Genomic DNA, 20,183 nt, shown 5'->3' on the forward strand with positions numbered 1-20,183 from the left:
ATATCTTCCATTGTCACCCACCATTTTTTTTTTTTTTTACAGCAGACATTGTGAGTTGTCTCGGTAGAAAAGCTCAAGTGAAAAGAGTCATCATCATCATCAACCTCAACCTTTATTTACATACATTCAGGGGTGACCTTCGTTTTCAGTGATGGAGAGATTACACAAGCAGAAAGAAAACAAACCAAACAATCAGAATTACAAAAATCAATTCCTAATAAAAACTATTTCATTAAAAAACATTAAGATTTAAAGCTTATTTCTTAACTGTCCCAATGTTATGAGGGAATCGATATTTGAAGGGTGTTTATAGGTTCTTCCATTAGTCTGAAAAGAGTCTGCAGGAAATGCTTTGTTTTCCTAAATTAAGTTTAAATAAAGTCAAAGTAAAACTTTCCAGCTTGCTAATCACTCTCCAGAGCAGGTTTCCAAAAAATAAAATAAGTGTTTAAAGTGCACACGTCACTTCAGATAACAGTGCGCCCCAACACTGTTAGCAGCACCCTGGACAGCTCCTCATTCCTCAACACTGCCGGGATGAGGGTCAGTTGGTGCCTACATTTTATTTTTCTCCCCAGGGGCCTTTAATGATATAATTTGGCCCTGCTGTTGGATAGTTTAATCTATAAAACTGATTTATAATTTACAAAACTGACCCTATGTTTTTTTCATATCATTAAATGTTATTTAACTGCAAAGTAACCAATAACTATCATTGTCAGATGAAATAATGAAGTAATAGTAAAGTACAATATTTCCCCTTGAAACATAATGGAGTATAAACAAACAAGAAAAAAACATTTTTTCAAGTATCTCAGGTACCAAACTAGGAACAACTTGAGTTGAAGAAACGCCTGTTGTGCTGCTAAACGGTCGCGTGCTATTCCTCTTCCGACCAGCAGAGGGCAGCATGTGACTAAACACATAAGATAAAAGCAGAAGAAGAAGAAAGGCGGAAGTGTGTACGGTGTAAACAATCGAGTCATCCAGGGACTGCTGCGGATGAGATCCATTATTTCAAGTTAAACGGTTGGTAACAAATCGATGTGTTAAGAAAGGTGAAATGTAGCGAGTGATATTTTTTACGAGGTTGACAAGTTTGTGTGTCAGTGAATAAAAGCTTTCAGCAATGACTCGGGTCACTTGGCCGATAAAAGCCGGACTTACTCTCCTCTTGCCTGTAATAACTCAGCTACAAACCTGACTTACTCTCTTAATGTCTGTAATAACTCAGCTAAAAACCTGACTTACTCCCTTAATGTCTGTAAAAATTCAGATAAAAGCACAACTTACTCTCCTAATGTCTGTAATAATTCAAATAAAAGCCTGACTTACTCTATTAACGTCTGTAATAATTCAGATGAAAGCCTTATTTATTCTCTGATGGTCTGTAAAAATTCAGATAAAAGCCTGACTTACTCCCTTAATGTCTGTAATAATTCAAATAAAAACATAACTTACTCTCCTAATGTCTGTGATGATTCAGATAACAGTCTGACTTACTCTCTTAACGTCTGTAATAATTCAGATAAAAACCTGACTTACTCTCCTCTGGTCTGTAATAATTTTGTACAAACCATTTTACACATATCTTGTCATTGTTTCAGTCAAACTTCAGCAGGCCCTTTAGTTGCTTTTTGTAGGCAAGCTAATGTTTAGCATCGTGTGTGTTGTGAGAATCAGCGTTGTGTGTTTTCTGGTGTATCAGTGTGCCAGCTGCCTGCGGCCACCATGCCTTACCTGGGCAGTGAGGACACGGTGCGGGAGCTGAGGAGAGCTCTGTCCAACCCCAACATCCAGTCTGACCAGCTGCGCTACAGGAACACCATCCTCAAAGTCATCAGGTAGGTCACAGACACACAGTCACCCTCCGCTCATCCATCAGGCACAAGGCCCAAGAAAAAGTGAGCCTTTCCCTTCCCTAAAAGTCTGGTCGTCTAAGTTACAACAATGAACAAAAAATATCTATTTTAAACACACACAAACCATTGTAGTCTCTTGTCAATATAGAAATCATCATTCAGACATTCACAGTGTAGGCCGGAAACAGTGTGTGAACCCCAGTCAGTGGATTAGATTGGAGGTGTGAGTTAGAGCTACTTTGATTTATGATTTAAGTATTTTGGGTTTGTAACTCACAAGAAACATCTGCTGATGTGAACCATGTCTCTGTTGGGGAAGAACATGCAGATCTATGTATGGTGTAAAAAGAGCTCAGCATGAAAACCCCATCCCAGTGGCAAAGTGCGGTGGAGGGAGCATGATAATTTGGGGCTTTGCTGCCTCCGGACCTGGACAGCTCCACATCATCGAAGTTTATCAAGGTCTCTTACAGGATAATGCAGGGTTGGCTGCCCACCTGCTGAAGCGTAGTCGAAGCTGGTTGATGCAGCAGGACAATGATCCTAAACATCAAAGTCAATCTACTACAGACTCCCAACAAAGAAAAGCCACCTACTGGAGTGGTCCAGTCAGAGTCCAGAGCTTAATCCAGTAGAGATGCTGTGGAATGAGCTGAAGAGAGTTGCTCACAACAGACATCCTGAGAATATATCTGAGCTGAACCAGTTCTATAAGGAAGAATGGGCCACACCTCCTGAACATTGAGCAAGTTTGATCAGCAGCTACTGGAAGAGCTGGTTTGAGGTTATTGGTCCCAAGCGAGGTTCAACCAAGGGTTCACTTACTTTTCCCACCAGCACTGTGAATGTTTAATGAGTATTGTCAATAAAGACATGAATGATCCTATCTGTTTGTGTGTTATAAACTTAAGCACATTGTGTTTGTATGTAAATTAAACTTTAACATTTACCTGTAAGTCCAGTTTTCCATCAAATGCATTTCAAGTGTGCTGCTCCAACATTACCGCTCTCTGCTTAGCTGTATGTTTTTGTTATTATAAAGAATGTAGTTTGATTCTTTCACACGGCACATTTTTGTTAGACATTTTTTGACCATTCCTTTCATCATCTAAAAATTCAAGCTGCTGTCATGACTCTGAGGGTCAATGTTGGTTTGTCAGTCAGTCCACCACTTCAGTTCAGACTCAAATTTCTCAACAACTATTTGATTTAATTTTGTACATTCATGGTTTAAAGAGGATTAACATTAATTACTGGTGATCTCCTCATTTTTCCTCAAAATGTAAATCTGTCCAATGCTTCATTTTCTGAACAATAACCAACAAAACGGACCTTCTCATCAGCCTCAGCTTTACTTTATGTATAAAGCTAATTGATAAATGTTAGCATGATAAGACTTCAAAGTAAGACGTGTGCAACCTGACTTAACCACTAGCTCACCTGCAGACTCTTATGTTTGTTTATGCAAAGTGCTGATTTATTTAATTCTTGGTCTATCCTGGTTATATTTCAGGTGACTGTGTCTGATGTCTGTGTGGAGGCCAGTCCTACTCTGTTTCAGAAAATAATCCCTTAAATCCAAGTGTCTAAAGTTGTCTTGACTTCCACATCATATTTCACCTTAAAGCCCTGAGAGCTCGACTGCAGGCTGAACAGTCTCTGGAACAGAATAGTCTGGTTTTCTGCTTCCTGGCGCCCTACACTGTTTAACCTAAGGCCGGGTCTGGACTATGTCATGGTGATAAAGTGGAATTGTCCATGTTTTGTTCACTGTGTCACATTTTCTTTTTTTTACCTCTCATTCCTCTTGCCTTTCTTTCCTCTTCTATCCCCAACATTTTCCCCTTGCAACCTCTTTCTCTGTCTCAGGGCAATGTCACAGGGTGTGGATGTATCAGGCCTGTTCAGTGAAATGGTAAAAGCGTGTGCCACAGTAGACATAGTCCAGAAGAAACTGGTCTATGTCTTCCTGTGTTCCTACGCCACTTTAAACCCAGAGCTGTCTCTGCTGGTCATCAACACGCTGAGGAAAGACTGTCAGGATCCAAACCCCATGGTCCGCAGCCTGGCCCTGAGGAACATGACCAACCTCAGGTGAGGTGCTACACACACACACACACACACACCGTCACATCAGCCTGAGATTGTTGGAATAATTAGACTTCTGACTGTGTGTGTGTGTGTCCCAGGTTACCCAGTCTGGTGGAGTATGTGGAGCAGCCTCTGACAGCAGGACTGAGGGACAGAGCAGCTTGTGTGCGACGAGTTGCTGTACTTGGCTGGGCCAAACTACGCAATCTCCAAACCAGCTCAGAGATAGGTAGAGTGGATGGATGACTTTACTCTCTGACACAACCTGATTGTAAGGTGCAATGAAAAGGGAGGCAGGCTTGAAGTATTAAAGCTCCTGCAGGATTTTATATCTTTGTATATTCATCCACAAACCTCTTGTTCTTCCAGACGCTACAGTGGTGAACGAGCTGTACAGCCTGCTGAGGGACCCGGACCCGGTGGTGATGGTGAACTGCCTCCGCGCCCTGGAGGAGATCCTGAAGGAGGAGGGGGGAGTTGCCATCAACAAACCCATCACCCATCACCTGCTCAACAGGTTGGGGCCCATAGTCAGAACGTCAGAGTCATGATGTGAAATGAAGGAGGTTTATACATGTGGTTGAGAAATGCTTAAAGATAATGTTGCAGGGGAACTTGGGGGCTGCCACAGTGCAGCAGTTATAATCTTGTACCTACTAGTTGGCTGTATTTCATCCTCTGGTCTGAGGAGTAGATACTATGTTCAAATATGGAGAAAATAACCTATTACATATATTATATATAACATATTAGATCCCTGCTCAATATTAAGTGTGTAGCGTACTAAGTGCTGTGGTGAATGTTTTTTTACATGTCCTTGTTTCTCTGCTCTTAAATGCAAACAGGAGCCTGAATCTGCAGAGTCTGTCTCTCTGTATAAAACCAACAACCACTCATCTACAGTTAATCAAATCAGAACAGCCAAATTGCTTCCTGACAGATTTCTCTCTGAGCCAGTGTTTCCAGTGAAGCACTCCAGGAGTTTTCTAAAGATGCTTCACTTAAAATTCCTGTAAATTTCCAGGAAGTTGCTGTTTTCATTTGGGACATTTTGTCTCCCAGAGGAATGTCTTTCTAGTTTTTGAGTCAAGTCAGGATTTACATAAAAACAAAGTTTGTTGATGGCCGACAGACAGTGTTGGCAAGTACATTTACTCACACACTGTACTAGAAGGAACAGTTTGACATTTTTGGAAATATACTAATTTGCTTTTTTACAGAGAGTGCGATGAATAAATCTGTAACACTGCTGTGTCTGTATGATAAATATAAACAGCCGGCTCTGTCCAAATGTAAAAAACAAATACCGACCAGAAGTAAGGATGGGAATTGAACTTTAATACTTCTGTGCATGGACAGAAGTGGTTTGATGCTATTAAGGATCTTGTCATTCGATACCAAATTTCAATACCTAAGGAGTAAGTAAGTAACTGGCACCTCTACATTTTTCTGCTTAACTCTGCTTAAAAAAAAATCAAAACAACAAACAGTGTAAAAACTACACTACAAGTGTTTATAATTGGGTTATGTGCTGGACTGTTTCTTGGCAGAGATGAAATGTGCAGGAGTCGTCGCAGTGCTACAGCTTAGCTTTTCATTACATGAAGATTTAACATCCGACCGAACAACAATAATATTGTTTTACCAACATCCGTAGTCAAAGTTTCAACTGATTGATTGTTACTGGTGTGGTCAGTATTCTGCCCGGAGACACTTCATCAGCATACACTGCCCATGTTGTGTGTCTGTCCTCCCAGGCTGAAGGAGTGTGACATCTGGGGTCAGTGCGAGGTGCTGAGAATCCTTCAGCGCTACCGGCCGCAGTCCGAGGACGAGCTCTTTGACATCCTGTCCCTTCTGGACGCATCCCTGGTCAGCCCCCACCCCCCAGTCATGGCTGCCACCCTCAGCCTCTTCCTCAGCCTCTGCTCCGGCGTTCCCGCCATCAGTTTGGCGGCCCTGGAGCGGGTACGTGGACCCCTGCTGGCCGCCTGTGGGAGCGCATCCAGAGAGACGAGGTTCACCGCCCTCTGCCACATACAGGTCAGTGTGAATAGTTCAAGTTGACAGGGAGAAGGTTTGGAGGTAGTCTTCTACTGACTTCCGTCTCACCGTGATCACTGCAAGAAAATCTGTGTAATCTACAGCTAATGAACAAAGCCATGTCTACTACATAGAGTTGTTTTTTGACTGAGAATGTCTTTGTATATGATCATCCAGTTATGTGTGAACTTTTGATTCTCAGCCTGTTTTAATGTCAGCACCTGAAACACACTTTTATCTTAAAGTTCCTCTCCAGACATTTCAAACTATGTAAAAATACTCTGCTATGATAAATATTTAGTGTGTATATTATAAGTATGTCACGTTTTAACATAGGGCTGGACCCAAATGCAGCCAACACAAGGGAGTAAGAGCAAAATATTTTAATAGCAAAAAAGTGACTTCTTACAAAACTCAAAATCCACACAAGGTAAAACAGGACGAAGCGAACAGGAAGCCAAAGCGTAAGGAAACACAGGGGAGTTCAAAAGACAGCAGAGGGGAGGATAACAGCAACCGCAGCACGAGGAAGACAAGGACTTCACTTGTAGACAGGATAACAACCGCAGATAAACCAACACAACCAAAGGGGAACACAGAGACTAAATAGACAAAAGGGAGCAACGGTGAGCGAACACAGATGAAACACATTAGGGCGGGGCAGACAATTACCAAACAGGGAACCAGGACAAAGACAGGAAGTACAAACATCAAAAGACACAAGGAAACTGACTAGAAAATAAAACAGGAAATATACAAATTTCCAAACAATCTCAAACATGAAATGTCCGCCATGGCAAACCATGACACAGTTGATATTTAGCATGTAGAAGAAATGGTGGCAGAGGATGTAATGCTGCTTTACAAAATGTAAACTGAGCACATCCTTGTAGATCAGTAACTAACTCTACATTAACCTTGATGCCTCAGACCTCAAGACTCAGAGTTTTAAAGTCTAACTTGTGTATTTATTATTGACACTATCCGCTGTTTTGTCCTTTTCCCAGTTGCTGTTGCGTTCTCTCCCTGGCCTGATGGGTGCGCACTACAAGCGTTTCTTCTGTGGCTATGCTGAACCGGCCTACATCAAGCAAAGGAAGATGCAGGTGATGCCTGTTTGACTCATTGTTGACCTCTCTATGTTTTCCTCTGTATTCTGTTGTTCTTTCTAATCTCAGGTACAGTTATGCTGCAACTTTCTGTTTTTGTTAATAAAATGATATTGTACTACTAAAACTATAGTTGAAATAAATAATGCCATAAACTTAAGTGTCATAAGCTTTGTGATGTCATAACAAATCACCACCTGGACCCTGGACCCTCCATCCACCTTGCAGCTTTTGATCTCCGCTGATCTCACCGACCTGTTGTTACCAGAGCTCCAGAGAAGCCTGAGAGAGGAGATGTAAAACTGCAATGAGATGCTTTTTGGTTCTTAAAACCACATATATATTTTCTTATAGATCTAAACTTCAGATAAAAGTGTAAAAGATGGGACCTTTAATCACTTATACTTATACAGAGTTTGCTCTCTGAAATGTATAGAAATGAGTTTGACCACATGCCTGGGTAGTAAAGTGGAAGCACAGCAGGTCTGTACTTCACTCGAGCTTAGAAAGGTTCATAAAGTGTTTGACAGACGATCCTGATCTGTACTAGAGACTCCAAGTCTGCTTCAATTTTGACCCTCTATGTTGACCTCCAGCTTTATGTAAGTGCAGCACTAAATCACTGGAGTATCCACAGTTACTGCCCACGAACAGTATCAGCAGCAGCACTCCAGTGCTTTGATGATAGCTAAGCTGGTGCTCTTGTGGTTGCAGGTGCTGGTGGAGCTGGTAAATGACGAGAATGTAGCAATGTTACTGGATGAGCTGAGAGGATACTGCACCGATGTCAACACTGACACTGCCCACGCGGCAATCTCAGCCATAGGTAAACACACACACACACACACACACACACACACACACACACCCATGCACACTCCTATTATTGTTATCAGTATAATGCATGACCGTGCAGACGCTCTATTGTTCACTATGCCTTTATTACAAGACAAACATGTCCAGACAGTTGCTGTATTCTTCTAGCTCACAGTAACACTCTTATACTCCTGGTGCATCCTCGGTTTAGACACAAAGTCTGGTATTTTCAGCGGAGTCGTTCCTAGAGGATTCTAAACACAGGAAACATCTGAATATACGTTGCATTTAGAGAACTGAGGAAATTTAGTTTTTAAAAATCTGATCTCCTGTGTTTATAATCCCACTCTCTGATTTAGTTTCTGTGTTTGATCAGCCTCACTTATGCCCTGTGTTATCCTGTGTTATCCTGTGTTATCCTGTGTTATCCTGTCTTCACCTGGTGTAGGTCGTATTGGACGGAGCTACAGCGACAAATGTCTAGAGATCCTCACTGGACTCCTCGGACTCAAACAGGAGCACATCACCTCTGGTAAAACTCATTTCCCCTGACCACACACATTGCATATAGACTTGGGCTGATATTCGATATCGATATTTATCAATATTCAATAATATGGAATATCATGATATTTCCCTCCATATGCAATATTTGTCATAATTTTGCACAGTCTGCTCTGCTGCTGAGTCCGACCCTCATTTCACTGCTTCTCTTACCTTAGCATGTGACAAATACAACTTTGAACTGCTGTTTAGTGGCAGCATTGGTTAGACCTGACAATAATATTATGTGCAGTGGTGCAGTGGTTAGCCCTGTCGCCTCACAGCGAGAAGCATTTTCCTGGGCTCGAACCTGCCGGCCGGCCGGGACCTTTCTGTGTGGGACTCCATCTTCCTCCCACAGTCCAGACACGTGCAGGTTAACTGGTTAACTCTCTCTCTCTCTCTCTCTCTCTGATTCCTCAGCCGTGGTGCAGACAATGCGTGACCTGGTCTGGGTGTGTCCTCAGTGCAGTGACACAGTGTGTTTGGCTGTCGAGGGCTGTGAGGAGTTGCTTCAGGACAGCCAGGTCAGACACACTCTGCAAACATACACTTCCATGTGCACAAAGGACATAGTATATCATAGTCATTATTGTCATTTAGCATGATAACTCAAAGGAATGCTGTAGTTTTTCCATTTTTAAAACACTTTGCATTGTGGGATTATTACCAGAATACAGTGTACATACCGTGGACACTGCTTTTTATGTTCCATTATAGGGATATTTGAGGCTCTATACAGAGCATAAAAAACTAAATGACAGACAGTAAATATAGTGAACTATATAGTAAATAGGGAGTGTATTCTGACACAGCCTAATAAATAATACTTTAGGATGTTTTTCTCTTACCTTATTAATGTTGTAGGTGGAGAAGATGTAACTAATTTAACTCTTTAATATCCCGTTGGGTAGTTTAATCTATAACCAGGCTTCATGTTTAAGTCCTTTGTAAAATCTCTATCAGGATGTTTGGTGGCTTCAACCTGAGAGGCTTTGACCCGAGAGGCCGGACTAGAGACGGTGGAGAAAGATATGATGATGATATGATCTTGTACTGGATTGATCAGATATTAAAAATTAGCTGGCCTGGAGCACTTCCGTTGTGTGGTTTGAAGATGTAGAGATTTTTCTGTTGCATTTGTTCTTGGGGTTTGTTTGTTTTTGTTGTGGTATTGTTTCTGTATTTGCAGCGTGTTTGCATTGTCTTCCTGCGACACGTTTTTTTCATTTGCAGCACGTTGCTGTTGTTGTATTTGTTTTGTATTTTCATATATGTCTTTGAATCTGCATCGTTTATGAATTTGCAGCTTGTTTCTCCCATTGAAAGTGTTTTCGGCCGTTGCAGCATGTTTGCCCTTGTCAGCCACCACAGGAAAGTAACTATAACTTTCAAACAAATAAAGTAAAAAGGATAATAATCACCTTTGAAATGTCATGGAGTAGAAGTATAAAGTAGCATAACTTGGAAATTCACTAGTACTTAAACATAGTATTTACATGGAGTGTACGGTTGTTTGAGAGGTTTCTCTGAACAGGACAGTCCAGGGTTAAAATGCCTCCACCCTGCTGAGACGTCCTTGAGAAATATACTGAGCTAATGCCAGCTCCACGGCTCCTGCTCTGTCGCAGGTCACTTTATAATGATGTAAAGTTTGCACCACTTCTGATGGTTTTTTTGTCTCTGATCTCCATCTTTGTCGCCCGTTCTCTTTATTGAAAGTAATTTTCATACTTTTGTTGTAATTTCAGCGTTGCTTACTAAGTATACAACATGATTACTGCACATAAACAAATCAAGGCCATTGCTGAATTATACTATTAGTTTTGTGTTGTATACATGGGATGGCAGATTGTGAGAGAATTTATCCTGGGACACAGGCGCATAAAAGGCCCTGCGTGACTTTCAGTCATTTTTCTTGTCTTTCAGTGACATTTTTCAGGTTCACCTCCTGTTTATTGGCTGAACTTCATCATGTTTTCATACTGCAGGTGCCTTTCTCCTCTGTAGAAGATCACAGTAACAGTGTGGGTGCATGCAGTAGAGTACACCAATGTTTTTCCAGGTGGTTGTATTGTAGTACAGTTTGATAACCGTCCGTTCCTACAGTGCAGTGCAGTAAATGGTGGCTACAGTGAGGCAATGTAGTAATATGTATTTTACAGTGATGCTGAAGTCACTATTAGACAGTTGCAAACCTGTTCTCATGTCTGATGGATGCCACTGTAAACCAACTCACGTTGGGTCGGACACTCAGTCTCTCTCAACATCACATCGTTGACATTTCATTGTCATGTCTGCACATTTTTTTATTTTATGCATTTCTCTTTTTCTAAAGTCAGTTAGGTTTTTATCGACGTATCAAAACATTGTCTGGTGTCAAGTTTTGAAGCACTGGTGAAAAGGTTTAATTCATTGGTGACAATGTTGAAGTGATTGACTTGTTTTGACGCATGTGAACAAGGTTTTGATCCTTTTAGAGGCTTTTGCACAGGTGATTTAGTGTTTTGAGACCTGCATTAAGAGTTGTGACTGTTTTCATGAGTTGTTAGAGTCAGATGAACTATGTGTGGACACGATGGAGGTTGCACAACCACAATGACAAATGCTTGAATTTACCCCCAATAATCAAAAGTCTTAACCTACAATAGTACATCATATTTATCTTTATTTGTTAATGATATATATTTTTATTATTACTCACATATGCAAATTAACTGATAATTAAAATGACATCATATAAATGTAGTGGAGTAAAACTGCTCTCTGGAACCTGGACCTGTGCTCACTAGATATATATATATATATATAAGTATTAGAGTGGTGTGTTTGGTTCTCTTTAAACTAGTGTCTGGTTAATTGCTAAATAATTTGCATGTTTGTCAGCCTGCAGGTTCATTGTGAAATATGGTTGTACCAGAAAAAAAAAAAAAGAGGGGTAGTTTCACTTCTTCATGTTCTTTAATGAACAGATGAGCATGAAACAGCTCTGTATGTAAGTGTGAGTGGTGACAGGAAGCCCTGCCCCGTTTGAATATGAAAATAGTACTTTGTATGTGGTTAACAGCAGGACCAAAATCCAGAGAGAACCCAGACCAGCTTGTTTAAGCTTTCACATATCTTTGTGTCTTTCAGTAAGTTTATTCTATCTCTGTGATATTAAGACAACTCAGTTAAGATGTCCACATGTGAACACTACCTCAACCTGGATCTAATGTAATAATGAGTACCTGTACAGATGTGCATACTCCGCTACAAGTAGAAGTCCTGCTTTGAAATGTTGCTTTATTAAAAGCAAAAATACTGTCATTGTGAAAAGTAAAAGTACTCATCCAGCATAATGACTCCTGTCAGTGTTATATCACTATACACTATGTTATTGGATCCTTATTATTACAGAATCTAAATGTTAAGTAACTATGATGTTAAATAACTACCACTACAGTGGTACTCAGGAAAAACAAACAGGAAAACACTCTTTTTCATTTACATAAAGTAATTTACATATAAGTTTGCTTATCCTACTGTCATAGCAAAATTAAACATAGATGGACAATATAAAGGTCCCATCTCTTTTTTGATTATAAAGCAGGTCTAGGTTAAATACTAATACAAGCTCAAAATCCTTTTTAACGTCTGAACTGGTCGGGGTGCATCTGATGATTTTCGTAAGTTTCCAAAACTGATAATCCAACAACTACGCCGTGTGGAAGTTCTCTTTTTTAATTCTTCATACAACTCTTTCAGTGTCTCTTTTTGTATGTACGAGAGAGGGTGTCAGAAAAGACTCTATATAATATATATATATTATATAAATGTAATATTTATGATGGCGTACTTTTCAGAACAACTATACAACATGTTCACCGTCAGAGTCTCTTCAAGTCTTTTGTACAAACCCATTCATAACAGCAATTGTTTTTCACTTGAAATAAAAGATCTAAGACTTTTCCTATACGTACACAGGGTTAGTGAGCATTTCTCCTTTTTAAAAAGGATCCAGCACAGAGGTCCACCCACGCTGAACTTTACTACGACTGTTGTTGTTCAACAGGTTTCGGTTGACAGTAAATATACAACTGATTTCAGGCGTGGTTGGTTTCTATTCAGAAGGAATTCGTAGCTTTTGGAGATTTGGGTGCATCATGTATGTCTTATGTTGTGATTTTTTTTTCTTTTTTGTAAACTCACTCAAGTTATGTTTTTACTCTGTGTGTATCCTTGACGCCTTATAAACATTATGAATGCATTTCTGTCATAAAACAGTGGAGATGGGTGTTCATTTCTGTGGGTGTTCAGGGCCTTAAAATTCAGTCGTTCTCCTCATCCTCTATTAGGGCAGGCAGGCCTTGCTGTGGTTGCTGGGTGTGTACGGGGAACGAGTCTCCAGCGCCCCATACACGCTGGAGGTGTTCATCGATGGAGTGAGGAGCGAGGCCTCTCTGGGAGTCAAGATGGAGCTGCTGACGGCCACCATGAGGCTGTTTTTGTGCCGGCCCGCTGAAACACAGGACATGCTTGGAAGACTGCTGCACTACTGCATAGGTGTGTGTGTGTGTGTGTGTGTGTGTGTGTGTGTGTGTGTGCGTGTGTGTGTATGTGTGTGTGTGTGTGTGTGTGTGTGTGTGCGTGCGTGTGTGTGTGTCTGTCTGTGTGTGTGTGTGTGTGTTTATGTGACGGAGAAAGAGAGTTGTTAACATTCTTGTGTTTTCCAGAGGAGGAAACAGACATGTGTGTACGTGACCAGGCACTTCTCTACTACCGCCTGTTGCATTGTGGGATAGAAGAGACACGAAAGGTCCTACAGGGTCGAAGGTCAGACCCTTCCCTAGGTGTTCTCATCGGCCGCCCCGCAGAGCCCATCAGCCAGTGGGCGTGCAGCTTTAACACTCTGGAGCCTCTCAGGCAGGGCGCCATAGAGACAGAGCCAGCCAGCAGAGGAAGCCCTGAGCATGTGAACTTTGACCCCAAGCCTAACACTGACCTCTCAGACACACTGAACTGTAGCCATGGCAAGACGGGCCATTCAGGTGAGTGAGGACATTAGTATTGTTCTGTCCTGTTATCTAAGACACTGATGGTGTAAATTAAGATTGATAAGCTACACAGCCAATAGGATTCTGATTTACAGTAAGTGCGTAGTCTTTTATTTGATTGGCTCATCACTGCACCTTTGCCTGGAATATTGATTCTTTCTAGCATCTTGATGGAGTTACTGTGTTATGAAAAGCAGGTGTAGTCAGCTTCCTGTCTTGCATCCTTGTTAGCGAGCTAGTAATTAGTGAGCAAGTAATTAAAGATGCTGCTAGTAAAACCCAGATTTGTTATTCTTTTACAGTGAGGATTAAGTCAGATTTCACCCTGGAATCGGTCTCTTCCTAAATAAACTTCACTGGACAAAACCCACTGGGGGATCTGTGTTCATGTTGACTGTGAGCAGCACATTGTGGTCAATCACTTGTTCCCCTAAAGTGTGAGCATAAAATTTGCAATGCTGAAAGACAATGTGATCAAAGAGAACGCGCAAGATTATCAAAAAAACCGATAGCCTCTAAATAAAGACGGCCTTAGCCTCCGTGACGTCACCCACAGGTTTCTGAACAACAGTTTTGAAGCTCAGAGTGAGTCCAAAAAATGGGCAAGAGGTGGGACGTGTGTGGAGCAAACATACACTCACCCACCTGTCACTCAAAGCGGCCATGCTCTAAATTATGCATAACTTTAAGTCTTATGAAATTTAAACAGTTCGGTTATATAAAAATTCTCCTCCCGTACGGTTGTCATGAAGGGGAAATTAGCTATTGAGACCAAAAACCGTTTTTGGTACCAGGCTGTAAACTTGTTTATTTCTGCTGTAAAGTTGGGCATTTTAACATGGGAGTCTATTGGGATTGACTCACTGTTGCAGCCTCAAGTGGTCATTTGAGGAACTGCAGTTTTTGGCTCTCGAGTGCTGATTTAATTTTTTTGCCCTGGAGGCTGCTGCTTGCAAAAGAAACACAGTGTCTACCCGGCTTACAGCTGGTCTCTGTTATGGTAGATGAATTTACTGACATCACTGATTTAGCACAACTGCCTCGTGGTGAACTTTGAGTTTATTTTTTTTACTTTCAGCATTTTGTGGCATTCTTTCTCATGCAGATGTTCGTTAGTGAGTTCTGCAGAACAAAGCACTTGCTGTGCACTTCTGTCTTGCTAGAGTGTGGGAGTTAAGTCAAACTATTGAGTGGGAGAGGGTCCAGTTTGGTGCCATCTGTGGTGCACCAAACAAAAAACATTGCAAACGGCAACAGGGACAATTGCTCAACCTAGCAGAAACCGCGCAGCAACAGTCTCGACAATATTCTTTCATTAATAAGGGACGCATTCAAAGACCAGGATAATCATGTGTTTCCCTTCTGAACCCATAGCTGAGCCACAGGATCCTCTTTGACCTGAGGAAAGCAGAGCTCCAACTGTATCCATGGCCACTGGCTGTAACCTAAGCTTGAATGGGCGTGGCCTTTGCTGTTGCTATGGCTATCTCTGTGGTGGGGCTGCAGCTATTATTATTTCTGTGGTTGTGGTTAATATCTTTTGCTATAGCTGTAACTTTACCTGTGGCTGCTCTTTAAAGAACCCAAGACGGTATCATTGGCCAGGCTCCTGCTGTGGTGTTAGTAGTTCACATCAGCAGGTCAGGAAAAGCTTCCCCACAATGCAAACTGCATCTGTAGCCTAATCACAGCTAGGATTAGGGCTAGCCATGGCAGCAGCCAATCATAACATGTTCTGCAAGTTCTGCAACCATTGTTTGTCTAGAACAAATCTCCAGGTATACGAAGCTTCCAGCACTGGCACAAAAGAAAGATTCTTGCATTTTAAATCCACGCTCTCTGGTTTAAAAGCCGAGAGTCTCTGTTTGATCGTGTCATTACCTGCTTCATTCAGAAGAAGAACGGATTTTGTTTGCAAGTAAACAACAGTAGTGTGTTTCTTATATGTAATTAGTTGATATTGCTGTTGGTTGTTTGTTTAAATTAGTGTGATTGTGTTGTGATTTAGGCGTGTTGGTCCAACACTGAGGTTGTTCTTAGCTGTTCATTGGCTGTAACTGACTATATGGTTTTAGCCACTGTGTTTGGGGTGTCCTTTGATAGCATGATGGTTGATTTTCTGAACATACTGCTTGGTTGTGAATGATACAGCCTGCTGTTTATCACATACACTCAGTGGCCATGTTATAATATAAGCTGTAGAGTCTAATACAATCGTTGTTCCATAAAGTCTATTTTTATGACGCCTATAATGTTTCGTTTTCTTTAATCTTCATTCAACCGATTCACTGGCTCCTTAGCAATCTGATGTTTCTGTTTTTCATAAATAGTTTTTTTGTCCTGCACTTTCTCTGCGGCAACAGAAGTCCTCACCTAATGTCAGTGCTGATGAGTGTGTGACCAGAATGAAAAGGAGAAGCTTTGTGCTCAAGCCAAGAATGATAGTGGCGTTACTGCAAGTGTACACGTTGAGTACTTTAAAATTCTGGTATCATGTGTCAGTATGCAGTACATACAACCCTGACAAACAGTAACCCAAAAAGACGAAGCAAAACATGCTTTTAGAAGAAGTAAGTGTTAAATATGCTGTGGCATTCCCGTCGGAGCTCAGGTCCATCCTGTTTAACTTGATTATCCTTGAAAAAACTCTAAAACAGGATTCGTATTTTCATGCAGCAAAATATATTTATTGGACATGATACAGTTTTACTTGGTTTGGTATAACCAGTAGCTAATGGTGGCTAATGGTAGATATTTCTGTGTAACTGATGTTACTGGAGACAGTTGAGAAAGGAGACAGTGCACTTACAATCATTTGTGTCTGTGTCTGCGTCTGTGGCGTCCTCACCCCAATGGGAGAAGTTAACGTGATCACAGATTATGACCAGTTCTTTTGCCCCATTGTCACCAAAGTAAACATTTTTTCACAAGCCACAAATCTTCCAAACATTCTGACACTATAATGGCATTTTTCATACAGAGAAATCAGGAGAAAATTAACTTTGTTCATGACACGTTCAGCAACACAATCTGGTAACACAGATAACGCTTCTCACTGTTGCTTCTCGTCTCACCGCTGGAATGCTGCCAATGTCACTTTCCAACCGGATAAACGGGCTGGTGTTGTATTGTTTTGACATGGACAAGCAATCGAAACCTGCTGGAGGTGTCTGACAAGAATTGAGCCTTTAGAATTGTAAAAATGTGTTGATGTTTTCTTAAATACAGAGTCTCTTATATGCAAAAATCTGAAGAAGCACAGGCAAGAAACACTTATATACTCTGGAATTAATACATTTATTAAAAGGACCATTTTAATGGGTCGTTGACATAGTGGCTCAAATCTTTTATTATCTGAAGTGTATTGCCTTATCCAATTTTCCAATTTGATTTATTTTCTTTGTTTTTATTTCTTTATTGTTTAAAAATAATATTTTGAATTATGGGGTAAGTCGGATATTGTCCAGCATGTGGCTGGAGTGTGGAGCGGAAGTGCTTCCCTATATTTGGAGTACGGCCCGTGAATGAGGCAGGTGTGTGTGTTTGCGACTGGCAGCATACAAGTTTTGGACCGTCGTCACGTAGTCTCGTTTTCATATTGGTGTTTTGCATCATCTTTGGAAACTTGATATGTTATGGAGCATTCGGGTTTATGTGGCACTCGTGGAATAATAAATGCACGTTTTGTAAGTACAACGAATTTGTGGGATCTCTTATTCATGTGGAGTACGACGCGTCCACTTGGTGTAAAGCCGGTTGCACCCACCTCAATGGCTGGTAGACACTTTTATTGGATCCTGGAATCAAGCCATACACATATCACAGCCAAGTTTTGGGAATCAGTTGATAGACCATGTCCACAACTCTAGCTTGATGGTTTATTGCACTTTATGATTAAAGGAAAACATCTTTAAGAAGATGCAGGGGCCTTTTAGAGCTTTTAGAGGGGGGACAAAACTGTAGAAGCCCTATCTAATTATAAGAATTATATTTAGAGATGTCTTTCTGAAGCCACTGTAATTCCCTCGTCTCCACTGTGGTACTACTGAGAAAGGTCACTTAGAGTCAGTCCGCTGTAAGTAGGTCAAACTAAGACTGAGAAAATTTTGGTTTCCCAAGATTAGGGTCCATTTCTGGGATTGCAGCACCATTTTTCAATCACAAATCTCTTGTTCTGGCACTCATCCTACCTGTCTGTCTCCGTCCCTCCCCACCCTCTCTCCCTCCCGCCTTATCCTCACTCTCTGTCCTTCTGTTGCATCCTTCCCCTCCCTCTCTTCCTTCCCCTTCTTCCCTCCCTGCGTCCTGCTCATCTTGCTCTCCTTGTCCTCCCGTGTCCTCCCCAGGCTCAGACAGTGCCATTCAGTGTGCAGACTCCTCCACTGATGTCCTGGCTTCCAGCGTCACAGCCCCCATCAGTTTGTCCCTCTCCCCGGCTCTCAGCCCAGAGGAGTTTGAGCGCCTGTGGCTGCGGCGACACGTTCTGCATGCTGAGCAAGGTAATTAAATGGAAAGAGGTTATAGTGTAAACAATCACTGCATATCTCAGAAATAATTTCAGGCTGAAAGCTTCCTCTTATTGAGCCAGGAGTTTTGTTTGGCAGGAGCAAACGGGGCCTGCTGAAGAATCTATAAAACTGTATGAAATCTCCTGACTGGAATCTATTTAAGTACATTTACTCAACAACTGTACTCAAGTACAAATTTGAGGTACTTGTATTTTACATGAGTATTTTCTGTTACTGCCACTTTACACTGAAGAGTGAAATTTTGTACTGTTTACTCCACTACATTGATCGGACAGCTTTAGATATGATTTTTTGTACACAAAATAGATGAATGGCTCATAAAATATGATGCTTTAATAGAGATTAAACTACCCAACAGTTTAGAGAAATACAGCCGCATTAAGCAGCTGTTACTGTAAAATACTGCTTACACATTAATGCATGAGTAATAATGATATACTGATATGATATATAATAGTATAACAGCCACACATGCCATTTTTCAGTGTAATTTACTTATACTTTTATTCCTTTTTACTACATTCTCCTGATTATATTTATATATTCAAATGACATTTTCAATATAGGAGTTTTACTTGTATTTCTACAGTGTGATATTTTTGCATAAGTAAAGGGTCAGAATTCTTCCACCACTAGAAATCTTAAAACCAGTGTTTAATATCAGCCGAAGGGGATAAATGTCAAGTGTGTCCTGTTTGTTTTGCCACACCTGAACCCTGAATCTGTCAATCTTTAGTGAAAGAGATTCTCTATTTGTTTCATGACCAAGAACCCTGAGCACACACAGACTTCCTGTAGGGGGAGAAAATGTAATATTGTTTATTATTTATTTACTTAATATTGAACACTTTGGAGCTCTATATATATATATTAGGGGATTAGGGTTAAATGTGTCTCATCTAGTGAATAAGACGTAGTTCCCATTTCTGTAGGCCCCTGTTTCATGAAGTAGAGAAACACTGGACGTTCCCTGTGTTTCTTGACTTCTAAAAGCCTCTGGTAATGACTTTGCTTGTTTTGTTGTGGCTAGGTCCTGAGAAGAGTCAAGAGGAGGAGGATTATATGTGCATGCAAGAACATGTCCAGTGCCCCGCAATACCTCACTGTTCCCCACAAAGCCTTCAGGCAGCGATGCAGCTGGTCAATATCCAGACACTGGCCTTCACGCCGCCGCACACACTCCCCTGGAGGGTTTACTTGTACACACACACCCAGCACACACACTCGGCCGACACGCCCCACAGCACGCTCATACTGGGGGAGCTGCTGTACACTGGAGAGGCGAATCAGAAAGCGGGAGCAAAGAAAGGTACAGGTGACGGAAAAGTGGTGGTGGAGAGGGGGGAAGACAAGCAAATGAAAGAGGGAGAAGAAGCTGCCGCTGAGGAGCTGAGCGGGAGAGAGACGACGGGAAAAGACGGAGAAGAAAAGGGAGTAAAAGTGACTCTGAAGCAGCAACCAAGAGATGAAAAAGCTCTGAAGGGGTTTCTCTCCATCCTTACCACTGTACTGCACACACTGTCCTCAGAGTCAGCTTAGATATACCCACGCACACACATCACTGCTCTTGCTATACATCCTTCCAAAGACACTCATTGACCACATTCATTCCCTAAATATAACTATAATATAGCCTCTGATAGGAGTAAGCACTGGCACACGGAGAGAGTTGAATCTTTAAAGGGTAAAAAGGTGAGTTAAAAAGAGAGTATTTAGTAGAGAGAAAAATTCAGCTGAAGGCCATTAATCTCCTCAGTTTGCTGGGGTTTTTTTCTCTCACAGTCAAGCCATAATAAGTGGATTAAAAAATAATTCAGGTTAGGTCAGGTTTGGCCTGGTGGGGGCACTATTGAGCACTAGTCTCACCATGGTCTGTCTCACTGCAGCAAAATCAACAGTCTTATCAACAGTCTTTCCTCTTGGGACTGAGAAATAATGTTGTTTATCTACAAACACATGTAGGGTGGGGGGTGGGCGGGGTCCTGTTACTTACTCATTCACAGCGTGCAGAGCTGAAGGGCCCTGAAACAGCTACCATGGATATAGTTTTTATTTCTGGTAGTTATTTTTTCTGTACATTCATGATAATAACGAGCTGAAAGTAATGCGAACATGACCTGACTTAAAATAATAAAACGTGTTAAGTGTTTTGTT

At 41.3% G+C, this 20,183-nt stretch overlaps 1 protein-coding gene across 1 annotated transcript; it reads left to right on the top strand.

Moving 5' to 3' along the window:
• The first annotated feature begins 72 nt into the window (after positions 1–72).
• Positions 73–20,178, top strand: ap4b1 (adaptor related protein complex 4 subunit beta 1). The gene is made up of 14 exons (XM_056385797.1): positions 73–1,029; positions 1,709–1,844; positions 3,732–3,956; positions 4,052–4,182; positions 4,323–4,470; positions 5,711–5,996; positions 7,004–7,102; positions 7,820–7,931; positions 8,370–8,453; positions 8,888–8,991; positions 12,802–13,009; positions 13,180–13,494; positions 17,847–17,999; positions 19,060–20,178. The coding sequence occupies exons 2-14, from the start codon at positions 1,732–1,734 to the stop codon at positions 19,566–19,568; spliced, it is 2,487 nt and encodes an 828-aa protein (XP_056241772.1). The 5' UTR covers positions 73–1,029; positions 1,709–1,731; the 3' UTR covers positions 19,569–20,178.
• The last annotated feature ends 5 nt before the right edge of the window (positions 20,179–20,183 follow it).

This window comes from Seriola aureovittata, chromosome 9 (assembly GCF_021018895.1).
Source record: "Seriola aureovittata isolate HTS-2021-v1 ecotype China chromosome 9, ASM2101889v1, whole genome shotgun sequence".
Lineage (NCBI taxonomy): Eukaryota > Metazoa > Chordata > Actinopteri > Carangiformes > Carangidae > Seriola > Seriola aureovittata.